The sequence below is a fragment of the Oncorhynchus kisutch genome, linkage group LG13, assembly GCF_002021735.2.
Source record: "Oncorhynchus kisutch isolate 150728-3 linkage group LG13, Okis_V2, whole genome shotgun sequence".
Taxonomy (NCBI): domain Eukaryota; kingdom Metazoa; phylum Chordata; class Actinopteri; order Salmoniformes; family Salmonidae; genus Oncorhynchus; species Oncorhynchus kisutch.
Genome location: NC_034186.2, coordinates 52,606,023 through 52,630,594, shown reverse-complemented (window position 1 = coordinate 52,630,594; position 24,572 = coordinate 52,606,023). Strand labels below are relative to the sequence as shown.

The window sequence follows — 24,572 nt, the reverse complement described above, 5'->3', positions numbered from 1 at the left end:
CACACACACACACACACACACACACACACACACACACACACACACACACACACACACACTATAGCCATCACTGCTTGTGTTCCAGTGGTGACATCCATTACTGCTGCAGTGATTGAAGGTGAGGAGAGCTGCTCATTTTCTAGAATGTACTCCAATAAGCACCTCCCGGAAAATTCCAAAGAGCTATTCTTCGAACGCTACAAAAGAGCAATAGACAGGACTTAACTTGACCTAACTTGAGCTTTCTATGCCAAACTATGGAATGGTACTGTTTTCCATTGCTGCACAGAGAGGCCACCTCCTTCATGCTGTATATCAATGCCCATATTTGATATTTTGCCATTTCCTTTGGTTGTGGCGGTCTAACTGGTGCTCTCCAGTCTTTATTGGTAGGATGTTCAATAGATGGGGTAAAGAGGTCAATGGAACTCGACCAAAACAATGTAATTGCCATGGTAACGCGCAGGGTTGGGAAAGATGCCATGGGAGAAAGATCCCGAATCTCCATATTGCCCCCCAACAAAATGAGTCATATGTGTATTGTAAATAAAATCAAATCTAGGTTTATTGTTTGTATTTCACAATAGGTTAAGGTTAGAATCAGAGTAAAATACTTGGATGGATGTCAAACCCAATATATGTTCATGTCATCGTCCCCAATCGAGTGCGTTACAGTTAAACCACGACCACTACCACCGATTTCTGTACGCTAGCTATGCTACCAGCTCATATGAACTTGAGTTAGCAGCCCCTTCTCCTCAACCTGAAACGGGACCACTGTGAAATGTTATGCAGCGAAAAACAGCCAAATATATCCAAATCGGATATATCACAGAATCCTGCATGCCATTGACCTTTCTACACCGCATCTAGTGTTCAAACTAAAACTTCATTACCTGTACGGAGACAGAGTTTGATTTGGCGATAAACATATAGAAGCTTGTTTTCAACTAGATAACGAATTGTCCGTTTTCCAACAAAAAGGGATTGATTTCTTGTCACAATAACAGTGGTTAAGATTTGCAGTCGATCGGTATCCATTTCAGAGGCTCATAAAGGACTGTCTTTCTGTTCCTCTCCCTCTCTCCCTCTCGCTCCCTCTCTCTTCCTCTCTCGTGTGTTGTTTTGCTTGTTTCCCGATCCCCCTGAGACTCCCTCTCGGTAAAAAAAAAAAGAGCAAAGCTCAAGGTTGGTGGCACTGCGGGAGGGTTTAATGTGCCCAGAAATATAATTATTTCTACTTTTCAAATGCTAAGGCCATCCCTATTGCTCTGTATCAAGGACCCGCAGGATGACTGATGCAAACAGCATATGCATGTGTGTGTGTGTGTGCATGTGTGTGTGTGTGTGCATGTGTGTGTGTGTGTGCATGTGTGTGTGTGTGTGCATGTGTGCTGCCGCTGAGGGGTAGGGTAGCTAGCCTACGGGCCTGTTTGTGTGTTCAGTAGGAAGTGTTTTCAGTGACTCATCTGCGAAGGATTCCCTGAAGAAAGGCGAAGCGGAACAGACGAGAACAGAGGGGGAGGAGGGAGGGAGGGAGGAGGAGTAGAGGGGAGAGAGCACAGGCAGGGTGAGACAAAGTGCTGTTCGGGAAAGCCAGGGGCAGGAGAGACGGATATTGTCCAGTAGTGGATGTCCTGCATCCGTTCCTTGGGTGTGTTTCACATTGTCGACTCTCACTGTCGACTCTCACTGCTGACTCTCTGCTTAGTGAGTGAGTTCCAACAAGGTTTTGGTGATGGCTATTATCTTTCAACTCCAAGCTCTGAGACCGATCTGTGATTTCACCCACGTTTTGTTGAGAGAACTTTTGAAGTTACCAGTTGCTTCATAAGTATGATGTTACCCTCTGCATGCCCCATGTGGGTTGAGAGTGATCATAGTGGATGTGTTAACGGAGATTTGTTTTGCTGTGTTTGAGAGTCTCACGCTCTGTACCAGTAAGTACTGCTTTATAGGCTTTCGGAGTGATTCTATTTATTTTCCATATCTCAGAGACTTTCCATTTTGTTTTGTGTTGCTGATCAGTTGGATTAGCTATGATGTCTCTGTTATTTTTATTACAGTGGTGTGTGTGTGTAGGGGGGGGGGCGTGTTTGTGTGTTTTGACTTCGCTCAACCCTCTCGTTTTGGCACAGGAGCAGGAAGGCATACCTGGTGCACCTTATCGACTGTGTGTTCTGGCTTGCCCTGATTTCCATGCATGGAGGGAGTTGGGGAAGGAGGTGCTGGGGAAAGCCTACACTCTGACTCAGAGGGGAGGGAGGGAATTCCCTTGTGAGCAGGATAGCTTTTACATCTGGTGTGATTGGAGCTGTGCCTGGAGGTCTGGAGCATACAGCACAGATATAGCTCCACAGCAGGGAAAGAGAAGTCAGGTCTGCCCCTAGCCCAGCACCTCTACCCTGGATCCCACTTCTAACTTTCCCACCCTACCACCTCTGTTGATAGATTTGTCAGGTTTCACTGGTATAAGGACTGGCAGGTACTGTACCAGGTGTCTAAGAGACGCAGAAGCCAACCCCTGGTCTGGTGTGTGATGGGACCCTGTTTGCCCTGCGATTTTGCCTGCTATTTTGGCTCCAAATTTACTGACAGTTTTTGCCAGACAGGTGGCAACAGAATTTTGATAACTGACTGTATTATAGAAACAGGAAAGAGGGATAGAGAGAGATAAAAGACACCCCCAAAATTATCTCTGGGAGGGACGAAAGTTGAAAAATAAGGCTGGCTTGTTTCACAAGTGCCTCAGCAATTAAGACGGGGTGAATCAGATTTTCCATTCCCAAAACCACCAAAGTGAACATTCTTTGGCCAGTGGAAGTTGATGAGAGAGATGAGAGAGATGTCTCTCTCTCTCTCTCTCTCTCTCTCTCTCTCTCTCTCTCTCTCTCTCTCTCTCTCTCTCTCTCTCTGTGTCTCTCTCTCTGTCTCTCTCTGTGTTTGGGTGTAAACCAACCACAGGTCAGTGCAGGCACAAGTATAAGAGAGGCCTGATAAGAAAGGTTCTTCAATAAATACCAGAGTGGTCCCACCATCCTGTTTTGCGTTCCACATTGTGTCTCCTGTCAACCAAATCTCGAAGCAATTACCGTAGAGAAAGAAAACAAGTGGGAGGTTATTGTTATTGTAGTCATGTGGGAGCATGTACTGTATTATATGAGTCATAGAATAAACATAGGGACCGTGTTGTTGCTTAGAAATACTTAGTCCTGGGAGTTGAGTTGTGGTTAGATGGTTTAAACCCCTCTAGGGTATGTGGGACGCTAGCGTCCCATCTGGCCAACATCCAGTGAGATTGCAGAGCGCCAAATTCAAATACAGAAATACTCATTATAAAAATTCAGAAAACAAAACATATTTTAGATAGGTTTAAAGATGAACTTCTTGTGAATCCAACCACGGTGTCAGATTTAAAAACGCTTTACGGCGGAAGCATACCTTACGATTATTTGAGAACATTTGAGAACAGTTGACAAATGATTACAAACAGTAACCAGCCAAGCAGAAGCGTTACAAAACTCAGAAATAGAGATAAAATTAATCCCTTACCTTTGATGATCTTCATATGTTTGCACTCAGAAGACATTCATTTACTCAATAAATGTTCCTTTTGTTCGATAAAGTCTCTCTATATCCAAAAACCTGTTCGCGCGTTGTATCCGTAAAGTTCATAGAAACATGTCAAACGATGTTTATAGTCAATCCTCAGGTTGTTTTTAGCCTAAATTATCTATAATATTTAAACCGGACAATAATGTCGTCATTATAAAAGATAAACAAGAAATGCACTCTCTCGGGATTGCGCTTGAAAAAACTCTGTGACACGTCAGGGTCCACTCATTCAGACTGGTCTTACTCCCTCATTTATAAGAATACAAGCCTGAAACTATTTCTATAGACTGTTGACATCTATTGGAAGGCATAGGAACTGCAAATTGAGTCCTAAGTCAATGGATACTGTAATGGCATTGAATAGAAAACTACAAAACACCCCCAAAAAATACTTCCTGAATGGATTTTTCTCAGGTTTTCACTTGCCAAATCAGTTCTGTTATACTCACAGACACTATTCTAACATTGTTGGAAACGTTAGAGTGTTATCTATCCAAATCTACGAGTTATATGCATATCATATCTTCTGGGCCCGAGTAGCAGGCCGTTTATTTTGGGCATGCTTTTCATCCAAAATTCCGAATGCTGCCCCCTACCCTAGAGAGGTTAAACCTCTCCGTCAACTGTGTCCTGATGATGCTTCCTTCGTCAGTAGGTCATTTGGTGTGTTACTGTGCAATGTGAGTCTTTTGGACTCTCCCCACCAGTTTAGACACGTTAAAAGGCAGCTGGCTGATCTTTCTCCAAAGGACTTTACTTGAGACAATGGTGTGTGTGTGTGTCTGTGTAAATCTTTTGATGTAAATGTGTTGAGTGCAATTGTTATTGACCCGTATAGGGAGTTGCTATGCCTCCTACTACCACTGCCCTGTGTTATGACCAGTCTGATAGAGGGAGAGTTTAGGAGGAGGCCGAGGTATAGATGGAGGGAGGGGTTGTGTGTGGGTGGGGCCTCTGCGAAGTAGGGAGGGGCGGTTCGGTTGACGGAACAGAAGCGTTTTACAGATGTTGCACAGAGAGATAGAGAGAGAGAGAGCATAACATTTTGCGGTTCAGTCCTACGGCACTCTCTGTCTTGAAAAGGTTTGCATTCCACATATGTGTCTGTCTCCCGATTCAGTGAAGGTGAAGGAGAGAGAAGAAGGGGAAATTACTGCTTTTACTCTTTTTGTTTCCTCTTGTTTCATCTATTTGAAAAGAGTAGGAGGGTCTGTTTAATGGCTGCTTCTGTAGATGACAAACAGACAGAGGGTGAAAGTGAGGTGAATCGAAAGAGAATGTCAACGGGATTGAGAGGAGTAAGATCAGGAAAGAGAGGGAGATGAAGACAGATGGGGAAAGAAAATGAGAGCGCGAGAGAAATAGAGAAAAAGAGAAAGAGAGAGAGAGAGAGAGAAGCCTGAAAAACATGTTTACTTGTGGAGGGTTGACGTCTAAGGTTTCCCCTCTTGGAGGGAGTCCCAGTGCGGGGGTGGGCGAGATTCCCTCTTGGTTCCCCAGATGTAATATGAGGAATGAGCATTCCCTATCATCTCTCTCTCTCTCTCTCTCTCTCTCTCTCTCTCTCTCTCTCTCTATCTCTCGGTCTCTCTCTCTCTCTCTCTCTCTCTCTCTCTCTCTCTCTCTCTCTCTCTCGGTCTCTCTCTCTCTCTCTCTTTCTCTCTCTTCCCATCTCACAGCCTGACGAGCATATCAGCTCCATGGCACATCATGATCACCTGCACAAAGCATCACACGGTCATATAGGCGTACTCGTCACCCTACCGAAATATCACAGTTGTCTATTTACTCACTTCATCTTTCTCTTCTGTCTTCTGTCTTATTTTCTCTCACTTCTGCCTGAACTCAAAATAAAGAAATCTGTCTGTGATCTTTCTCAATGTCTGGCCTTCTCTTTTCCTCACTTTTAATATTGCTTTTTGGAAACAGATACATGGTGACTTCCATCCTCCTAAGCTCTCTCCCAACCCCAGCTCCACCCTTCTTCACGAGTGATAGCAGGCCAAGCATGACTGGGATCTTTTCCTTCACTTTTTGCGTTGTGAAAAAGAACACTGGGAGAACAATTTGGTGTAGAGACCACATCTTATTACTTGGGTCTTTAGTTATACTAGTACAGCTGCCCAATGGCCATAACATCTTTGGTGTTTGTTACTTCACACATATCTCACAGTCCTTGTAAAATTAGGACCACAAACATAATGATATAGTCAGCCAGTGCCACAGACACACATTGGCACAACTGTATTGCCAGCCAACACTGCATGGTAGTGCCACAGACGAAACTATATTGCCAACCAGCATGGCAGTGCCATACACACACACACACACACACAGGCACTGCCAGACATTGCGACACAGACACACAAAGGCTGGATATTGTCATTTCTATTTCTGACAGCCACTAACGAGTCATAGGCTGTAAGAAAATGTGCTGTGGTTTGGGCCTGATTGTATAAACAGAGCACAAGAGCGTCTGTTCGCGAAGGTGTGGCATGAAATCCCGGAGAGACCCAAAGAATGTGAGAGAACTGCTACAGCTACAGATTCCCGGCAGCTGCTGCAGATCCCTGGGCTTTTATTGCATGACGGGGAGGCCTCGACACCACAACACACTCTCAAGATGAAACGAACAAAAGGCGTTTATGAAGCAGAGTTAAAGCTGCAATGTGTAACTTTTTTGGCCGATCCGACCAAATTCACATAGAAATTGGAGTTATAGGTCTGTCATTCTCATCGAAAGCAAGTCTAAGAAGCAGCAGATCTGTTCTATGTGCGCTATTTCTATGCTTCCTGTTCGTAACTTTAGTTTTTTGCAATTATATTGTGTGTGATTATGTAGTGTTTCATATTTTCTATTGTCCTTTTTTTATAGATGGACACCACCTATGGGAGACAGAAGCCAAAGTTGACAAGGACTCCTTCAAGTCTGTAAGTATTCCTCAGTGTTTTCAGTAAAACACAGTACTGTATTAGTTGTAGTCCTGTTGTTAAGATTGAAAGTGTAAGTTGACTCAGTCATACATTCCATGCATCTTTCTCTTCCATTATATTACCCACCTCTCTCTCTCTCTCCCTCTCTCTCTCTCTCTCTCTCTCTCTCGCGCGCCCTCGCTCGCTCTCTCTCTGTCGCTCGCTCTCTCTCTCTCTCTCTGGCTCTCTCTCTCTCTTTTTCTCCCCCCCTCTCTCCCCCTGTATTTCCTTCCCTCACCTCCCTCACTTCCCCTTACTCACTTTGCTGATGTAACCTTTGCTAAGACATTACCAAGGAGAGAGATTAGTCATGTTGATTAGTCCATGCAATCCCGAATGGAATTTTCACACATTTTTCTCTCTCACAGTAAACAGAGTGATTGCACCTAGAGTATCTTGCTTCATCATCAACAAGCACCCCTCAATAAACACACACGTTCACACGTGCACGCAAACAAACACACACCACCACCTTCTCTCTACTACTGTCGGTCATATTCATTAGGGCACACCATAGCAAACCATTTTGTAATGGGAAACGAAAAAGGGTGTTTCTCATTGGACAAGTTTAGGTAGTCCCTCCCAGTTTCAGTGCATTTTCTTCAGTTTGTTGCCTAATGAATACTGATGCAAGCCCAGTTGCCCTACCAAACACCTCAGCCAGCGTAGCCAGACATTTAGTTCACTCTTCAACTTCTGGTTCAGGGAGGAGGAGCGCTTGAACCACTTTGTCTGAGCTCGGCCTTCCGCGCGAGGCCTGGCCTCGAGTGGATGATACCCCTCCCTTACCTGCTGTTTTCACGAGAGAAGTAATGAGTAAATAAACCTGTGCACCTTTCTACTGATGCCCAGTCACACATTTAGGCCTACATTCTGTTCAGAAAATACAAGGCAAAGGGGATTCGTCAGAGGGGACGGTAAATGTTGTACGTGTCCCAGAAAAGCTACATGTGCTTCTGGAGTTAATTAAGTAGAGACTCGTAAAGGTCTGTGTGTTTGCCTGTGTGTGCGTCTGTGTCTTCGGGCGCACGTCAGGTTGTGTGATGACAATGAGTTTCAAATCATCCATGCCCCCTCCCTTTTCTCTTCTCTTTCACCAGCTGGGTCTCACCGTCCCTCTGTCTCCCTGTAAACAAACTGCTGTCATTGACAATTGCAGGGGGTCTCGAGTGAATCATCACCCATGGAACAGGTGTCGAAATACGGCGGCATTTCAATTGACGATGATGTTTTTTGTTGTCATGTGTTTTCACGTTCAGGTGACTGGCTTTGTCGCGTCAGGAGTGTTGACTGCGGCCTCCTCCTCTCTGATGCTTCAATGTTTAATTGGCCTTAAGGGCTGGCTGATGTTAAGGCTAGTCCCACATGTTGGAAAATGACAGTGAGGGGTTGGGTTAGGTCGGTGAAAGACAAATAGTACCGTGTGCTTATTTGGCGTACCGACAAACAAGCCACAGTGTTGCTGACCTTTTCTCCCCTGCTGCCCCCAGCCACCGTTAGGTCACCCATGCTCTGCCTGCCATATGTTTTCATTATTCCTGTTTTTGATCGCTCTGCTCACTGGGTGGGAGGATGGGAGGGGAGGGGGATGGAGGGGGTGTTGGGTCATCGACACCTGTGTCTGTGCTGTCTTTGACCCCGTCAGTCCGGGGCAGACCTGGCCTTTAAACAGACACACAGACATGTAGACAGACCCCACAAAATATGCTGAGCAACAGGGAATGGCTTCCTGCTCTGCTCCACCACCCCATATGGCCTGAGCTGGCCCCCAGAGAGAGAGAGAGAGAGAGAGAGAGACAGACAAAGACAGACAGGCTCTAGACAGGCAGACACTCAGTCATGTCCCAATGGCGCCTTTGTCATGCACCTCAATCCCTGCTCTGCAGCCTCCAAAGTTCACGTTCATTACAGAGGCTTCACCCTGGGCCTGGAGCGACACGCTGGTCAGGGGCTGTGGAAACAAGGCCAAAGGCCTCACATCTCTCCCCTGTAGTAGTCCAGGGCTAGGGTTCGAACCCCAGGCCCTCAGGGCTTCAGACAGACACGAACAGGGGCGTGGTACACACCCTGGGGTTCCTGCTGAGCCCATCCAGATTGGGCCGAAGATCCAGCTCAGAAAGCTTGTTCAGAACACTCCTCCAGGGTTCCCTGAAAGCAAAACAAGCATACATACCTGCTAATTAATGAGTTGACACTCAGTACAGTTGGAGTTTTATTTGTGTCTTAAGAAGAGCATTGAAAGGGGTTGTAGGCCTAAACTAGGGATGGAAGTTCAAACTAAAATCTTCACCATGCCGTCTTAGTCTGATTTCATAATGTTTAGGTGATGCATGTTTTTTGACAGCTTTTTGAAAATCTGCTCCGCTCACACAAATACACGGTGCACTGATCTACAGTGCATCTGGAGGGTTCGTACTGTACGTGTATCCATTCTGTGCCGTTTCTGTGTGTTGTAGACGGCGCTGGTGGTGGAGATCCCCCCCTACAGGAACCAGAGGATATCTAGCCCAGTGCAGGTCAACTTCTACGTCTGCAATGGCAAGAGAAAGAGGAGCCAGTACCAGCGCTTCACCTATCTCTCACCAAATGGTAACCCCAACAACCGTCAGGTTTACCGCCTCCCTTACACGTGGTTTGGGGGTTTATGTGTCCTACTAGTGTTGCTTGGTAAATTATAAAGGGGTCATACATGCTCATGCCTTATACCTGCAATGTTACCCAATTGTACCTTTTCCGTGTTTCCTCCTAAATCATTTTCGCTCCACAAAAACAGACGCAATCTGTTGTGGCTTCGGTAGTGCCTGACACAGCTGCATCACTGGCTCTGTCGAGCGAGGGCAGAAGCAGAAGATTGTGAGTTGTGTTGATTTGGTTTGCGAGCTTGCGTTCTCCGGTGATGAGGTGTGAAGGGTTGACTGACAGAGCCTCTGGGCGATGTTGACGTTAAGTTTCAGAGGTCAATCCCTGGACCGTCGACCTCACACACAACTCATGGGAACATCCGTCACACACAACTCACGTTCTGCACTGCACACTCACGTGCCCCCTGGCCTCCCCATTTATAGTTGGCTTGACACATTGGAATGTGAAGAAGATATTGGGATTAGTAGTCCTTTCGCCGTCTTACATCACCAACTAAATACCTCTCATTCTGGGCTCAGAGTAAATTGGCCAAATCCAAGTTTCATGCATAGACACAATGATATTGATTGAAATCCATTGATGCTGCTAGAAACAACATTGTTAATTATTCACAGCTTGCTGCATCTCTCTCGCTCTCTCCCTCTCTCTCTCTCTCTCTCTCTCTCTCTCTCCCTCTCTTTCTCGCTCTCTCTCTCTCTCTCTCTCTCTCTCTCTCGCTTTCTCTCTCTCTGTCAATTCAATTTAAGGGCGTTATTGGCATGGGAAACATATGTTAACATTGCCAAAGCAAGTGAAGTAGTTAATAACCAAAAGTGAAATTAACAATAGAAATTAACAGTAAACATAACACTCACAGAAGTTCCAAAAGAATAGACATTTCAAATGTCTCTCTCTCTTTATATCCCATATTAAATGAAGAATCAGGTCCAATAGTGCTTTAAGGCAGCCTTCTCCTTTAAACTGACAAAATGTGATTCTTAGACTCCCTAAACAATTCAATGATCCCCGGCCGCTATTGTAGCCTGGAAGAGATAAGAAGCAATGATTCAGGCTTTTGGACGGGACTATGAGAGAGAGACCGCATCACCACCTTGACAACGAACAGAGATTGAGAAAGGGAGAGGTGAGGAGGGGGGAGTAGAGAGAGAGGGGGGGAAGGGAGAGAGAGGGCGAGATGAGACAGGACATTTTGGGGTAACTGACCTTAGCAGAGCGAGCGAGCGTTGGTGGGAGGACAGACAAACTCTGTCCATATTTGGCAGGCCCATACGAAGCAGGGAGACAGACAAGGAGATAAGCTGTACAAGGAGAAGACTTATCACGCTTTGACCAATTGCATCTTCAAGTCATTTTCACAGAGAGTCAACATGGTCCAATTAACAGATGAATGGGGTGTGCTCTCTGTTACGATGCCAAGTAAACCTCAGTGGGGACCACACAAGCAGGGGCAGTGTCTTTATGACGGAATACAATGTACCACTAGAGTCACAGTCCAAGGCACTTGCTGTGGTCCACCAGATCTTCTTATTTCTTATTTTGATATTTATTCATCTATTATAAACTGGATGGGTTGAGCCCTGAATGCTGATTGGCTGAAAGCTGTGGTATACCACAGGTATTACCCCATTTTTCTTTTACTGTTTTAATTACATTTGGTAACACTTTTCTAATAGCAATAAGGTGTTATAAACTTAGCCGTGGTATATTGGCTGTATACCACACCTCCTCGGGCCTTAACACTTAAATATAATTTATTCAACACAATAGTCAACAAGCAATAATAAGCAACTCAGACAATACTGAGTAGCGATAGTGGCGCATTTTGCTACAGAGTTCATTTCCATCCTGAAAGTCCCTGAGTTTGCCACTCATCTAGTTTGAATCCATGTCTGTCTGCCCATGGGCACGTGTCTGGGTGAAGTGGCCTCTACTGTATATGACTTCAGCAAACAGAGCCGTTTTCAACTGTGCCGAGGTCGAAGAGATTATATCTGTCCAAGATAAGATGCAGGATGGCATCAAAGCAAACAGATCTCTTAAGTCACAATGAGGGTAATTATAACAGTGGATATATAAATAGCAGAGGAGAGGAAAACCTGGTTGTTTGCTTTTGAGGCTTTCAGGGGGGGTGCTACATAGAGTTCGTTCTCATCACTTCCTCCTTCACCCATCTGAGTGGTGCTTCCGGCGCTCTGCTCCACTTTAATCACCGTTGTGGTCGTCAATGATGCTTTCTATAAAATGACTTTTTGTTCACTCTCGGGTGTGTGCTCGTCTCTGTGCTCATCTAGAAACCGCCCCTTAAAAGTAGCCCCGCTTGTTTGAAAAAAGTGAGAGTGGCGAAACAAACGATCTGCGGTCCTCCGATCGCTATTGAAAACAACGTGTATATTCCACTGTAGTCACGGGATGTTTTCTCTGCTCATTCATGCCACAACATTATCAGACAAGTGTGTGAAAAGGTTTATCGAACATGTTGACAGCCCAAAGCTTTCACTGTTAGAACCTCAAACCTGTAACGGAGCAGCTAAATGCCCAAGTAAGGAAACAAGAGATAATATGTATTTGAATCGTTTCCTCTTCATCCTCTAAATAGCTCAGTCATATCTCACGGGAAAGGCATTGTTTCTGTCATGTAAACATCATCTGATTCTTATCTCCCTTTTAGTTTAGTCACGCCTCAGAGCTAGTACGGATATTATTATCAGATGCAGTCTGGAGGATTGGAAACGATTGAGTCTTTGCCAGGTTTGACAGGTGAAGATAAGCTTGAATGACAAGGCTGTCGCAGGCCTGTTTCGTCCTACACAAGCAAGAAAGGAGTAGCGGATTTGAACCGTTACTTTTTCCAGATGTTATCGGTAAATATTCTTCCCGGATTTCGTACAGGGAGTTTTTCAAATTGGCAATTAGCATGGTAATCATGCCGTTGCATATTGATGCCAAACAATAGAATGTAGATTGTCTTATGAAACGTTTGTTTTTATTTGTCTTTGTGTCTCTCAAAATGCTCTTCATTGTCCTCGCTTTCCTTTACAATGTCACGTTAGTCCAATGAATTTGATGACGAAAGCTCAGTAAGCTTGTCCGGAAAGTGCATTGTCATGAGTTACAATTTCAGAGGAGAAAGATCCAAGATTCTAAGCAATATGTCACTCTGAAGTTACTCTTTTTTTCTAGACTCTAAAATGAGCTGCTGGCAGCCGTTCTGGTTTGTATAAATCACCACATATCCGATGTTGCGACGAACATGCAGCACAAGTGTCCTTGTCTACCTCCTAGTGTGTGTGTGTGTGTGTGAGTGAGCGTTACTTTTCTTTTCCGAGCTCATTTCCAATCATTCTTGCGTTGAGAAAAGACGTGACACGCCGCCCTTTTCTTCTCTTTAAAGAAGAGAAAGTTTCACAGAACCACATAAAACAACAAACGCCAAAATTGCTGGCGCTGACGAAAGCCCAACCAAAGTCAGTTCTCGGAATGGCTTTCATTTCACAAGCTGTTTTGGAGGTTCCTCGTGTAGATCGGGTTCTATTATTAACACCAACGGGGGGGGGGGGCTGCTGCTGATTCCTGGCCATAGGTTTGTGGTCTGAGACGTGGGAGGGAGGAGAGAGAGGGGTATGTTCAGAAGAAACAAGAGAGACACATACATGAAAACTTAACGAACCGCACGCCGTGAACGTCTCCCCAAAGATGTGTCATGCTAACCAAACTGGAGACTGAGACGTTTCCTTGTTTCCAAGTTAGGGCAGTGACAGACACACACACGCGCGTAAACATGCGCAGACACACTCACACGCACCTTTACATGGCCCACGTAGACTAGGACACCAGCCGTCAGCCAGATTGCGACCACAGTGGGACGTGGTGAATTAGACACCTGCGAGTTGATGACTACCACCATGAAGCACCGCCTGGTCGCTAAAACTAGGGCCTAGTCAGGTCACGTGGTCAGGAAAAACTCAGGGCCCTAGGTATAATGCATTGTGCACACTCTTTCCACAGTGCAATCAAAACAGCTCTTTTATGGAGACAGTAGGTCATCCACTCCATAGTTCCACTCTGAGAGCAGAGCAGCCAATCGTAATGAGAATCAGAGTGCATCCCAGAAAACCCTCTTGCCCGGCTGTCTCTTCCCTTCACACGACAACTTACCGGGCCTAGGCCCTCTGTGCTCAACACCCCGCAAACCCGTCCTCGAACCCTCACCCCCATCCCTGGGAGGAAACCAGTTCCTAATAAATACTCAGATCAGGCCTGATCACTTTAATGCGAGCAGACAGACACAGACAGGCAGAGATGTGGAGAAAAACATGTGGGCCATAACCCGTAGGTTGGGAGGAAATAGAAGCCAGCTGGGGATGGGACTCACAGGGTGAATCTGCTTTCATGGAACTGGGAAGGGGAAGGTTGTGTGTTTGGAGGGGGACACACACGCAGATAGCTAGAAGGAGTGGTCAGAGAGACGGGGGGGGGGGGGGGGGGGGCATATTGAGGAATGATCGGTTAGAGTGGGGGAGACAAATAGAGCTGGGTGGAGGAGAGGCAAGCTCGAAGGATCCCTCAAAGGATCTCATTCTGCAGATACTGTAGGAGAGGGGGAATGTGTGACAGAGCGTTTGGGAGACTATGAAGCTTTACAGAATAAATCAGATTGCTAAGTATTCCATGTATTGCTATGTATGTAGGGTTTACACTTTTTGGACTATTCCATTGGTTCCATTGCAATAGGCAAGCTCAATCAAATGCAGCTAAAATACTAGACCTAGCATAAACCCAGGTCTGTACTATGGAGAGCCTGTTACAAGGCTTAGTATGATGTTCCCTAGTAAGTGTATGGAGGTGTCATCCTGGGACCTTCTTAAGGATACAGACCTTTACCTAGGGAGCCTCTAAGACAGATGGACCGGCCCCGTGGCTATGACAAGACTGACGTAAATGAGCTTCCCACTGGGTAATCACACCAGCTCATCTCTCCCCAAAGGAGACTGGGGGTGTGAAAGTGAATCTCTCAGTTACGTCCTGTCCCAACAATAATAACATCATAACATCACGATAGGGCTGTTTGTCATCAAATCACAACACTCATTTATTCAGACAATGGAAGTAGAAGGGCTTATTAGTATTATTACGACCTTCATCAGGATTGACTTATTCTTACTTTGTTAGTAGGAAGTAAGTATTACAAGAAATACACTTATGATGGCCTGTTTGTAGGCTGAATAGAGTGTCAGAAGACTTTGCCAAAACACTTATGATTTGCCAATCAAACACTAACCGCACCCATTAACACATTTCACTGTGTGCAGAAAGAGCAACAGACAGTGCATGTATTGTGACTCATAAATGTTTTGTTATTCATCTGGGTGTCTTAATTCAAGCCTACAGTAGTTGTGTCACAGTACTCGTGGCAGAATCGGAGCACGTGGGTGTTTATAAAGGGTTTTCTCAGAGAAACTGGGTCTTTTCATCTTTTCCTTAGGGTTTGGCTCTGGTGTGTGTGTGTGTGTGTGTGTGTGTGTGTGTGTGTGTGTGTGTGTGTGTGTGTGTGTGTGTGTGTGTGTGTGTGTGTGTGTGTGTGTGTGTGTGTGTGTGCGTGCGTGCGTGCGTGCGTGCGTGCGCAACTGGAGGATATGTTTACATATCCAATAAATAGTGCACACGTCATGGTCAGTCTCTGAAAGATGAACACGGATCTTGATCACACATCCAGGAAACCTACTGTACGATGATTGTCAGTCCAAACTAATCAGGAAATGGCGGAAACATCTCCCAAATGGACTCTGAGTGAGTTGGAAGACGGCGGCATGAGCAAGTGGGGTCATAGCACTCTCCTCCTGCCATTAGCTGAAGTCAGAGCTCCTGAAACCGCAGGCATACCATACTCTCTTAAGGAGCACGGACCACCCCAATCAAATCCTTTTTCATCCTTCCATCCTTTTTCTCTCTCTCTCTCTCTCTCTCTCTCTCTCTCTCTCTCTCTCTCTCTCTCTCTCTTTTTGTCCTGAGAGCAACAATTGCTTTTGGAGCACGGAAGAGGCCTAGGGGTCCCCGGCTCCTGCAGCAGCAGTCCATACTCTTTAAAGCCCTCTTTCATAGGATATCAGAGCTGAAGGAGAGTCCAAAGAAAATAGCGCCGTTTCATGATTAGAGCCAGCTGTGGCTTTCTGCTCTGATGACTCATCTATTTTTTTGGGATGGAGGGGGGGTGGGGGGGTTCTGAGCTGGCGTTTGAGAGGCCAAGCAAATGACACAGTGTCTCTTTTAATCGCTGGTTGTTTGTTTGGTTTTGGAGGGTATCCTTCCCACAATCCATCTCACTACAACTCCTTTACTCATACACTCAGTTCCTCATTCAGCCACGTGGACCTACGCAACATTTCTAATCTGTCTTTTTTCTCTCTCTCTTTCTCTCTCTCTCTCTCTCTCTCTCTCTCTCTCTCTCTCTCTCTCTCTCTCTCTCTCTCTCCCTCTCTTTTTCCAGTCCCGATAATAAAGACAGAACCGAATGATGAGTATGAGCCTCTGGGGGCTCAGGGGCTGTCTGTTCATTCCAAGCTCTACTATGGCCAACCCAGGCTCACTCCTATCATACCTGTGGGGGACGCTGACACATGCCTGGTCGGGGTTTATTCTCCCTGCCCGCCTTGCCATGGCAGCATTGGCAGCATGCCCCCCTCCTCCCCCAGGTCCAGCCCAACACTGCACGACCTGTCCCCCGTGTCTTACCCCAAGTGCCTCTCCACCAGCCCTACGCACGCCCACAATGGCCCCTTGGCGTCCGCCATCCAAGAGACGCCAGGGCTGAGCCCAGTGCCGCTGGTCTGCCCTTCCTCACCCGACCAAGCTCCACTGGGCATGCTTCACTCCCAGGGCAACAGCCCGCAACACCTTGGTAACCCCAGTCCCCATGGCTTCCACCCACTCTACCACAGCAGCAGCCCCTCCACCTCCCCAGGGTCCGACCCCTCCACTCCAGAGGGGGCAGCAGAGAGCCCGTTCGCCCAGGCACCAGATTACAGCCCCACCCAGGGACAGAGCCAGTCTCAGGCCAGGAGCAGCCCTCCCAGCCTGCTGCCGGTGGACGCCAGCCCCCGCGACCTAGCCGTCACCGTCAAGCGGGAACCCCAGGATCTGGACCAGATGTACCTGGACGATGGTGAGTCACAAGAACAAGGTTTATCTACCTAGACCTGTCAATCAAAGCTCTCTATTAGCTAGTGACATCACATCATTATTGCCATTATCACATTGGTGTGATAATTGGTGTTGTTTTTCCTTATGAAAACACAGGGTCATAAAAAAACACAATTCTCGTTTCTCTCTAGAACGTTCCATTTACAGTGCACATGACGTTAACTTTACACCTTTGCTTATCTACACACCCACACCCACCCACACCCTTTCCCCCGCTATCAACCATGGGTTTACGTCAGATTTGTTCATTTTAGACATTACAGATTCTTTTTGTTTTCGCAACTACCGTGTATGTTGTCTGAGTTAGTAACAGCTTTATTTTAACAGTCAATTGGGCCTTGATAGGATTTGCGAAACAATCTGTCAAAACATCAGAAGCAACGAGGTCAGGCAGGGAGCAAGAGAACAAAAACAGTGGCGCACGCGTGCCGGCCCCCGACTGTTGACACAAGGACTAATGAAGGAAGCAAAACAATAGGTAGGGGTTTCCTGAGCTGCAACGCTTCTCCCCCCCCGCCCCCCCCCCCCCCCCCCTCGGTGCGAGGTATGTCAGGAGGCAGGAGGCGGTTTGTTTTCCCGTGTTTTCCCTGCGGAGGGTGTAGTGTTGGAGCTGACGTCATCGAGGGAGGCTGGGTAGGCTGGGGGGGTCACTAGAGCCCCACTGGATGTGAGCCCAGGCACAGCCAGGGGAATGGGGGAATGCAGCATTTGTGTGAAGACCCCATATTAACTCTCTATGTGCCCCGCCCCCCCCCCCCCTCCTCACAATCGTCCCTCCCTCTGGTCACTCCCAGCCTGTTATGGCCCTGTCGGCGTTGCTCATCACATTATTGTTATGCTCTGGTTGTGCGGTATGCAGCATACGTGGCGGTATGCCAGAAGAGATCAAGTCCCCTTGCATCCAAACAGGGTGAACAATGCGATTCCCCACTCAACTCAGGAACATCCCTCTTCCTGTGCACCTTTTGTTTCACTCCTACTGTAAACAGTAGTAGACCTACAGCACTGTGTGTGTGTGTGTGTGTGTGTGTGTGTGTGTGTGTGTGTGTGTGTGTGTGTGTGTGTGTGTGTGTGTGTGTGTGTGTGTGTGTGTGTGTGTGTGTGTGTGTGCGTGTGTGCGTGTGCGTGTGTGTTTGCATGCGTGCTCCAGAGCCAAGGGAGCACAGGGGTGATGGGCATTGGGGGCAGTGCTGTAATTGAGTTGAGACGTGGCTGTCAGCTGTCAGTCCCGTTTGTCCTCGCCTCGTAAACAGACAATAGCGAGAAGTGAGGACGTCTGTCTGTTATCGACTCCATAAAATGAGCACAACACAACACTCAAATAGGACATTCTACAAGTCTTTGTCACTTCACACATCCAGAGCTAGCATTTATCTTCTGACTCCGCGCCAGCTCCTGGCATGTTTCCCCTTACTGGACATTGAAACAAGAGAACACTGGCGCTAAATCCAAAAGGAAATACAATTAGCATTGTCATGTACATGTCTAATTCCTTTTCAAACTTCTCAGTAGTTATGGGCAGGCAAAGGAGCCAGAGTATGAGAATTAATCAAATAAGAGTGAAACTCAAGCTTTATTTTGCGCTAGGTAAAAGGTTGTTAGGGGGTCATTTCCCTCTGCTAAAGTTCTAACTCTTTAGTAGTAACCATGTCTTCATAATCCACCACCGCCTAACACCACCCCATCAACTGTCACTTTAGCGGAGCCCATATCTCTGGACCAAGTGACCAAATGTTATTGGGCCTGTGATTACAGATGCATTAGAGACTCACAGGAATGCGTATTGATTGGAAGAGGCCTACCAAGGAGTCCCTGGTAAAAACCTTGGCCCGCTGCAATCTCGCCTCATCTAATGTCTTGAATGAGCATCTGTGGTGGGCTAACTGTGCTCCTGGAGTACCGGTAAGTGTGTGGTGGTAACAGCATACTCCAAAGGCCTCTGCACGCTGGACCGGTCAGGTCTACGGGCCCCATTCCGGACCATTCCAGACCCCTCGAATGAGCCTGAGATAAAAAAAAATAATTAGAGCTGGGAGAAGTCGGGCGAGCTCCCTTTCCACAGTCATTATCTTCCATTATTATCATATGTTAGCGAGTTGCTCCATTAAAAGGGCGACGGTAGGGGATGACCTCACCAGGCGGTTGGGCGGGCGGAGGTGATTTAGCGTTAGCCGCGTAGCATAGAGTCCCAGCCTGGCCGGTTTGGAGCCAGTGATTTGAGCTCTGCAGCGAGACGACACTTGAGCTTCCCCAGAGTGGAGCGCCTCCCACGCTCAGGCCTCGGGCTCTCATCAGCCAGAGGAAATATCTCTCACTGGCCTTCGGCTCGCACTGCTAACCCAGCCCCCGAGAAATCACTCAACCTATCAACAGGCTGAGCTACTGTACCGCAAGGAGCTCTGTTGTCAGTGTGGGGTAGATATGTAGGAGATCTAGAGGGGGAGGGGATGATAAGTTGAACATAAGCCCCTCTAACTGCCCTTCAACCCCCTAACCCACTACCCCCTCCCAGCTAGCATCACTTCATCCACTACTACTGTGATGGTGCATTGGAGCCTCGAGGCTAGCTAACTGCAGGACATTACGCACTGTCTGTCTGTAAAAGGGTGCCCCAAGGCTTTTTGGGTAATATCCAGGAGCTACGATTGTATTTAAATTGATGAATGATCTGTTGGCTTGTGCTGGGGATGTATTTAGGACTGCTGGCCTGCGGCTGCCATTGGTTCGCTGCAGCAGGGGTCTGTCTGTCTCACGATAGCCAGAAGAGCGAATAAACCTGGACCAAGGTCCATGGATTGATGCTTAGGGGGAATGGAAGCAAGATGTATGTTAAAGTGAATTTTCAAAAGCTAGCCCTAGAGGTCTTTGTATTGTTTCTGGCCCATTGTCATACGCCAAACGCAATATATACATATCTAATGTGAGGTTTACATTAAACAGAAGTTTCTCAAGTAAAAAAAAATACCTTTCACGTTGAGTCATACGCTCCCTCTAATCCGGGGCGATTTACAGTACATATGGCATTGAGCACAATGTCATGCAAACGACATCAATAAAAACAATAGAAGTGATGAAGAATGAGGAGGGCGGTATATTTACCCTCGCCTTGTTAGCCTGGCTAATTAGCCCATAAAACAGGGGCCTGTGATGACGCCACGTTTTTGTCACACGTCCTAGCCTGAGCTGCAGTTGCGGTGACATCATTACCCCCTCCCGTCACACGCACACACACATGGCCGCTTTGATCCTAGACTTGGCTGCTGTTTACACATCAGATTTGAAGGCTTTGAGCCACATTGCGCACCATGAAGGCCTCTTTGTGCCTGTGTGTGTGTGTGTGTGTGTGTGTGTGTGTGTGTGTGTGTGTGTGTGTGTGTGTGTGTGTGTGTGTGTGTGTGTGTGTGTGTGTGTGTGTGTGTGTGTGTGTGTGTGTGTGTGTGTGTGTGTGTGTGTGTGTGAGTGTGTGTGTGTGTGTGTGTGTGTGTGTGTGTACGTGTGTACGTGTGTACGTGTGTACGTGTGTGTACGTGCACGTGCACGCATGTGTGTAATGCAGTCATAGTATTCCCGACTTGGACATCTGTCTGATCCAGCGAGGCTGCCGCTCTGTGTCTTCTCTCATTAGCTTCTGGTGTGATGGTTGATATAATGAAGCGCAGCTGAACTAGCACAGGGCTAACGCTAATCAGCCAGCCAGACTCTTACCATCTGGTTACAGCCGAATACAGAGGGGCCTTATTCACCCACATGAGAAAAACACAACCAAATGTACACTGCTGATTTCTGACACTTGACATGTGTATTCTGATTGCCTTATATTTCAAGGTCAGTTTTCCAGTAGTTGTTTCCTCCTCAACTCAAATTCAAGTTTTTTCTAAACTGAAAACAGACTGCATGAGGCAGAGTGGCAGACGTCAGTGGCAACAGGTTTCTAGACAGACCTCGTCTTTCCTCCCTCTCTTTCTCTCTCCCTCTCTCACTCCCTCAATCCATTCCCCAACAACAATACAGAATTCTAACATTTCTAAGGATCCTCGTCCGCGACCGTTCCCCTCCAACGGCAACTCAAGCTTTTCTCATGGAAACTTTTACACATCCTGGATAGGTGCCCAGACCCCAGGACTCTGCAAAACCCCTAATGATGATTGAGAGCGTGTCCGCACCACTCTGAAAACATGCTGAGTCTCTAACATCGGAGTGTGTGTCGCGAGACTGGCGCGGAGTTGGGGTGAGGGGGTTCATTAAAGAAGCTGCGGTTGGGGTGAGGGGTGTCTAATGGGACGGACTCTATGAGCTGCTGTTATTGAGTTGCTCCCGTGTGTGTGTGTGTGTGTGCTTGCACACGTGCGTTCTGCCTGCGTGTGTGTGTGTCTGTGTCTGCGAGCCCGCGTGTGTGTGTGAGGAGGAAAGGTAGACCATCTGACGGTCAGCCGTTAGCGGTTAGAGCCTGTGCTTTCACAACACTCACCCTTTGAACCCCAGCTCTGCTGGGAGGGGGCGGAGCCTGGGCTAATAGAGGCGGGAGAGCAATACTCTCTGTTGGTTAAGTGCAGTGTCAAGACCTCCTATCCCCACGGCTTATGCTTCATGATATTGACAGGTATAATAGAAGGGGGATGGCTTCTTTATTATTTATGACTTCAGAGAGGATGTGGACTTTTTAATATTATTGTTATTGCTGCGTTTTCGTGTTAGGAATCTTGTTTTCCTGGCAGGACCTTGAACTGATGGTGGATAAAGGAGGGTGTAGGCTTTTGGGAAGTTTTATAATGGTAGGAAAAAATAATACAAGGATGTAGGATAGGCCTATGAGAGCCGTTGATGGCTTCGGAGATGGTTAGAGAGACGATGAAGATCACTAGGACATTGTGTCAACTGCAGATTTCTCCTAGTGGAATCAAAACCATGTCTTGTACCCTGCGATTTAAACAATAATTTTTCTCGTTTTACTATTGTTATCATAGATTGGCCCAATGTACTATTAGTCACGATTAATATCCTTTCTTTGCTTTTCACATTATTTATGCATATAGTAGTATATAGTAGCATATAGTATATATATGATATGCAATGTCTTAGCAGTCCAAAGCAAGGAAAGCCTTCAGGGTGATCTCTTCACTCCTTACACTTTTAATTGAACTATTTGATGTTCTGTAATATAATAAATGCATGCTGGACTCAATGAAACCCTGAAATCAGAATATACCATGATCTCATGGTCATAGCGAGATCCCATCAAGCTTTGAGGAATAGGTTACCTTTGCACTGTGTGTGTGCGTGCGTGTGTGTGTGTGTGTGTGTGTGTGTGTGTGTGTGTGTGTGTGTGTGTGTGTGTGTGTGTGTGTGTGTGTGTGTGTGAAGCACTTTGGATTACCTTTAGCACCGGGTTCTGTTTCCTCTCAGTGTGCTTTTATCTCTGTCCTCTTGGCCAGGCTTGAGAAGCTCTCTGGTTGCTGTTTGGGACCAGCTGCTTTCTACACTGTTCCCCCTATTATGACATGTCATGGTGTTATAGGCTCTCTGGTCCAAGATAATGAGGAAAGGGGAAATAGTCCTATTTAAGTGGTTACATATAATGGTGAAAGTATGATAGGCTGTCACCATCAGGCTTTGAATTGCAGTATCCTTGTCGTAAACTCATGAGGAAGGTGATTGGCGGGATGAGCTGTATGAAGACTCTAACTTTAAACATACTACATGGAAGTTAGATATATTTTTGTTGTATTCATTAATATAGCATTCATCCATTTTTTTTCATAAAACTACACAATCCTTAGTTGTAAGCTAACAATGTATGCTTTTGCTCACGGGTGTGGAAATATGTGTCCCTTTCTGTCCAATTAGGTCATTTCTGGGCAATATCTATATTTAGGGGACCTCTTTTGTCTCAAGAGCACCCCCAAAAGACAAATGTTCTGTATATTCTCTTTAAATGTCAACCTATTAAGTTCCATTGGACTCTGGGTATTTTCAAATGTGTTCCTACAGGCCCAGCAGCTTAACCGCAGTAGTCTGCTGTGCTTTCGGGCCGCTCCGTCATAATATCCACAGTCGCTGTGAAAGAATCCGTCTACCACGTAACTGCAGCTCTACATCGAAACAAATTGGGTCTCTCCATGTCAGAGGCCTGATGTAATTAGATGCGGGACCAGATTTCTTTTTTAATGGGTTTTGTGTTTATGAAAGAATGCTCAGATGTCAGGAATGCTTCTAGACGATTTGCTACTGTGAGAGTGTCTGATTTCTGTCTAATTATTCCATGCTGTACGCACATGGTTAGGTACAGTGGATGAACTGATTTAGGTAGAAGCCAATCTATGGTGTCACAAACTCCACTTCTATGAAGTGGTGACACGGTGGCTAGCTGTGCTCTCTCATCATAGATCTAATGAAAGTAAGGTGTGTGTGTGTCGTGTGCGGATGCGTGTGAGCGTGTGTGTGTGTGTGTATGTGTGTCGGTAGGACTTTTCATTACTCTGTCATTTGTACTTGCCTGGATGGGCGTGTGATGTGTGTTTATGCAGATTCTCCTGACGCAGCCGTTTAGATGGCTGGTTTCTGTGGCTTGCATTCTGAGGCTCCGAGAGTACACATCCAGAAGCCACGGAGCCACACGATTCGCAGCGGGTCAAGCCCCAAAGAGAGGCCTGTGGCTTGGCCTGGGATGGGCCATGTATCTGGGGGAGGTGGTGGTGGTGGTGGTGGTACCTCTGCGCCCCATAGCCCCATGCATTCTCTCCACAGCATCTAAAGATGATTGATGTGCATGTGGTTTACAACACTGACAGGGTGATCTATATTGTTCTCCACAGGCTTTGATTGACTCCCATTTGACTCCCTTTTGGCCTGTGAGCCGTTGAGGTTATCTGTAGCCTGGCAAAGACATTATACTAGATATGATTGTAGCTTCCTCTTCTCCAGACCACTGACATATTGGCTTCTGAATGGTTTCACGGTGAATCTTTTCTCACTGCTGTGATTGTCTGCTGGCACACACACACACAACACACAACACACAATCTAAGCCCACGCGTAGATTCACACACACACACAGGCAGACAAACACACATTCCTGTGTTAAGTCCCCCTTTACAAAGCGGGTCTGCCACTGCCACACTGTAAGTCCTCACTCTCACACTCTTCATACCGGTGGTTTTTTGTTGCTGTTAGTTTGTTGGGGAATGTAAATACCTGTGGCATCGGTAAAAAGAAGCAGATCTCTCATTTCTGACTCGTTAATAATAGGCCCCATCTGAAATGTATTCGCTCAGTGGTATAGGATCCTGTAGTGACGGATGTCAACAGAAGAGGCCAGGCAGGATGGGGAATGACGTGGGGTTTACTGCTCTTGGAAAAGCACCCTGTCTCCATTGTGTTCTGTTAAAGAGAGAGATGGGGAGAGAGAGAGAGAGAGAGAGAAGAGAGAGAGAGTAGAGGGAGCGAGCAGAAGATAGGGACAGAGAGGAGAGAGAGAGTGGGGAAGAACGAATAGCTTCTGTCACTAGTAGCTTCTGTCACTGGCCTATAAACTAACTGCACATCACCCCCTGTTTCAATGGTGCAGGCCATTACACAAATCATCCTCTCCAGATATGTTTCAACAGAGAGAAAAGGAGTTTTCTCGTATACACATTTATAATTTTACAGTTATTTATCGATTTCTGTATTTCTTCCTGTAATCATGTCTAGTTTTAGCATCAGGATCACGGGAGATATTTTCTACTTTAGAGTATATATTCTCCTTGTGGAATGGGAATCGTAGATAAAGAAAGAGACAGAGAGAGAGAGAGAGAGAGAGTAATGTACTGTATGCATGCTTGATTGTAACCCACTGGGCACAGACCTCAGTTCAACATCTAGTTTTTATTTACATTTGGAGTTGTGAACTAACTGTGAATCCAACATGAAATCAACAATACATGTCACCATGTCATTGGATTTAGGTTAAAAGGTGGATGAAAAAAAGACAATATATCAAATAAAAATAAAGATATCTCAAAGTGCTGTACAGAAACCCAGCCTAAAACCCCAAACAGCAAGCAATGCAGGTGTAGAAGCATGGTGGCTAGGAAAAACTCCCTAGAAAGGCCAAAACCTAGGAAGAAACCAAGAGAGGAACCAGGCTATGAGGGATGGCCACCTGG

At 46.4% G+C, this 24,572-nt stretch overlaps 1 protein-coding gene across 2 annotated transcripts in view; it reads left to right on the top strand.

Moving 5' to 3' along the window:
- Positions 1-24,572, top strand: part of LOC109902196 (nuclear factor of activated T-cells, cytoplasmic 1-like) — a 63,018-nt gene that overhangs the window by 26,141 nt on the left and 12,305 nt on the right. For both annotated transcript variants that reach the window (XM_020498357.2, XM_020498358.2), the window contains exons 7-9: positions 6,491-6,546; positions 9,045-9,177; positions 15,716-16,390. In XM_020498357.2, the coding sequence (XP_020353946.2) occupies positions 6,491-6,546; positions 9,045-9,177; positions 15,716-16,390 (864 nt within the window). The remainder of the gene's footprint in view (positions 1-6,490; positions 6,547-9,044; positions 9,178-15,715; positions 16,391-24,572) is intronic.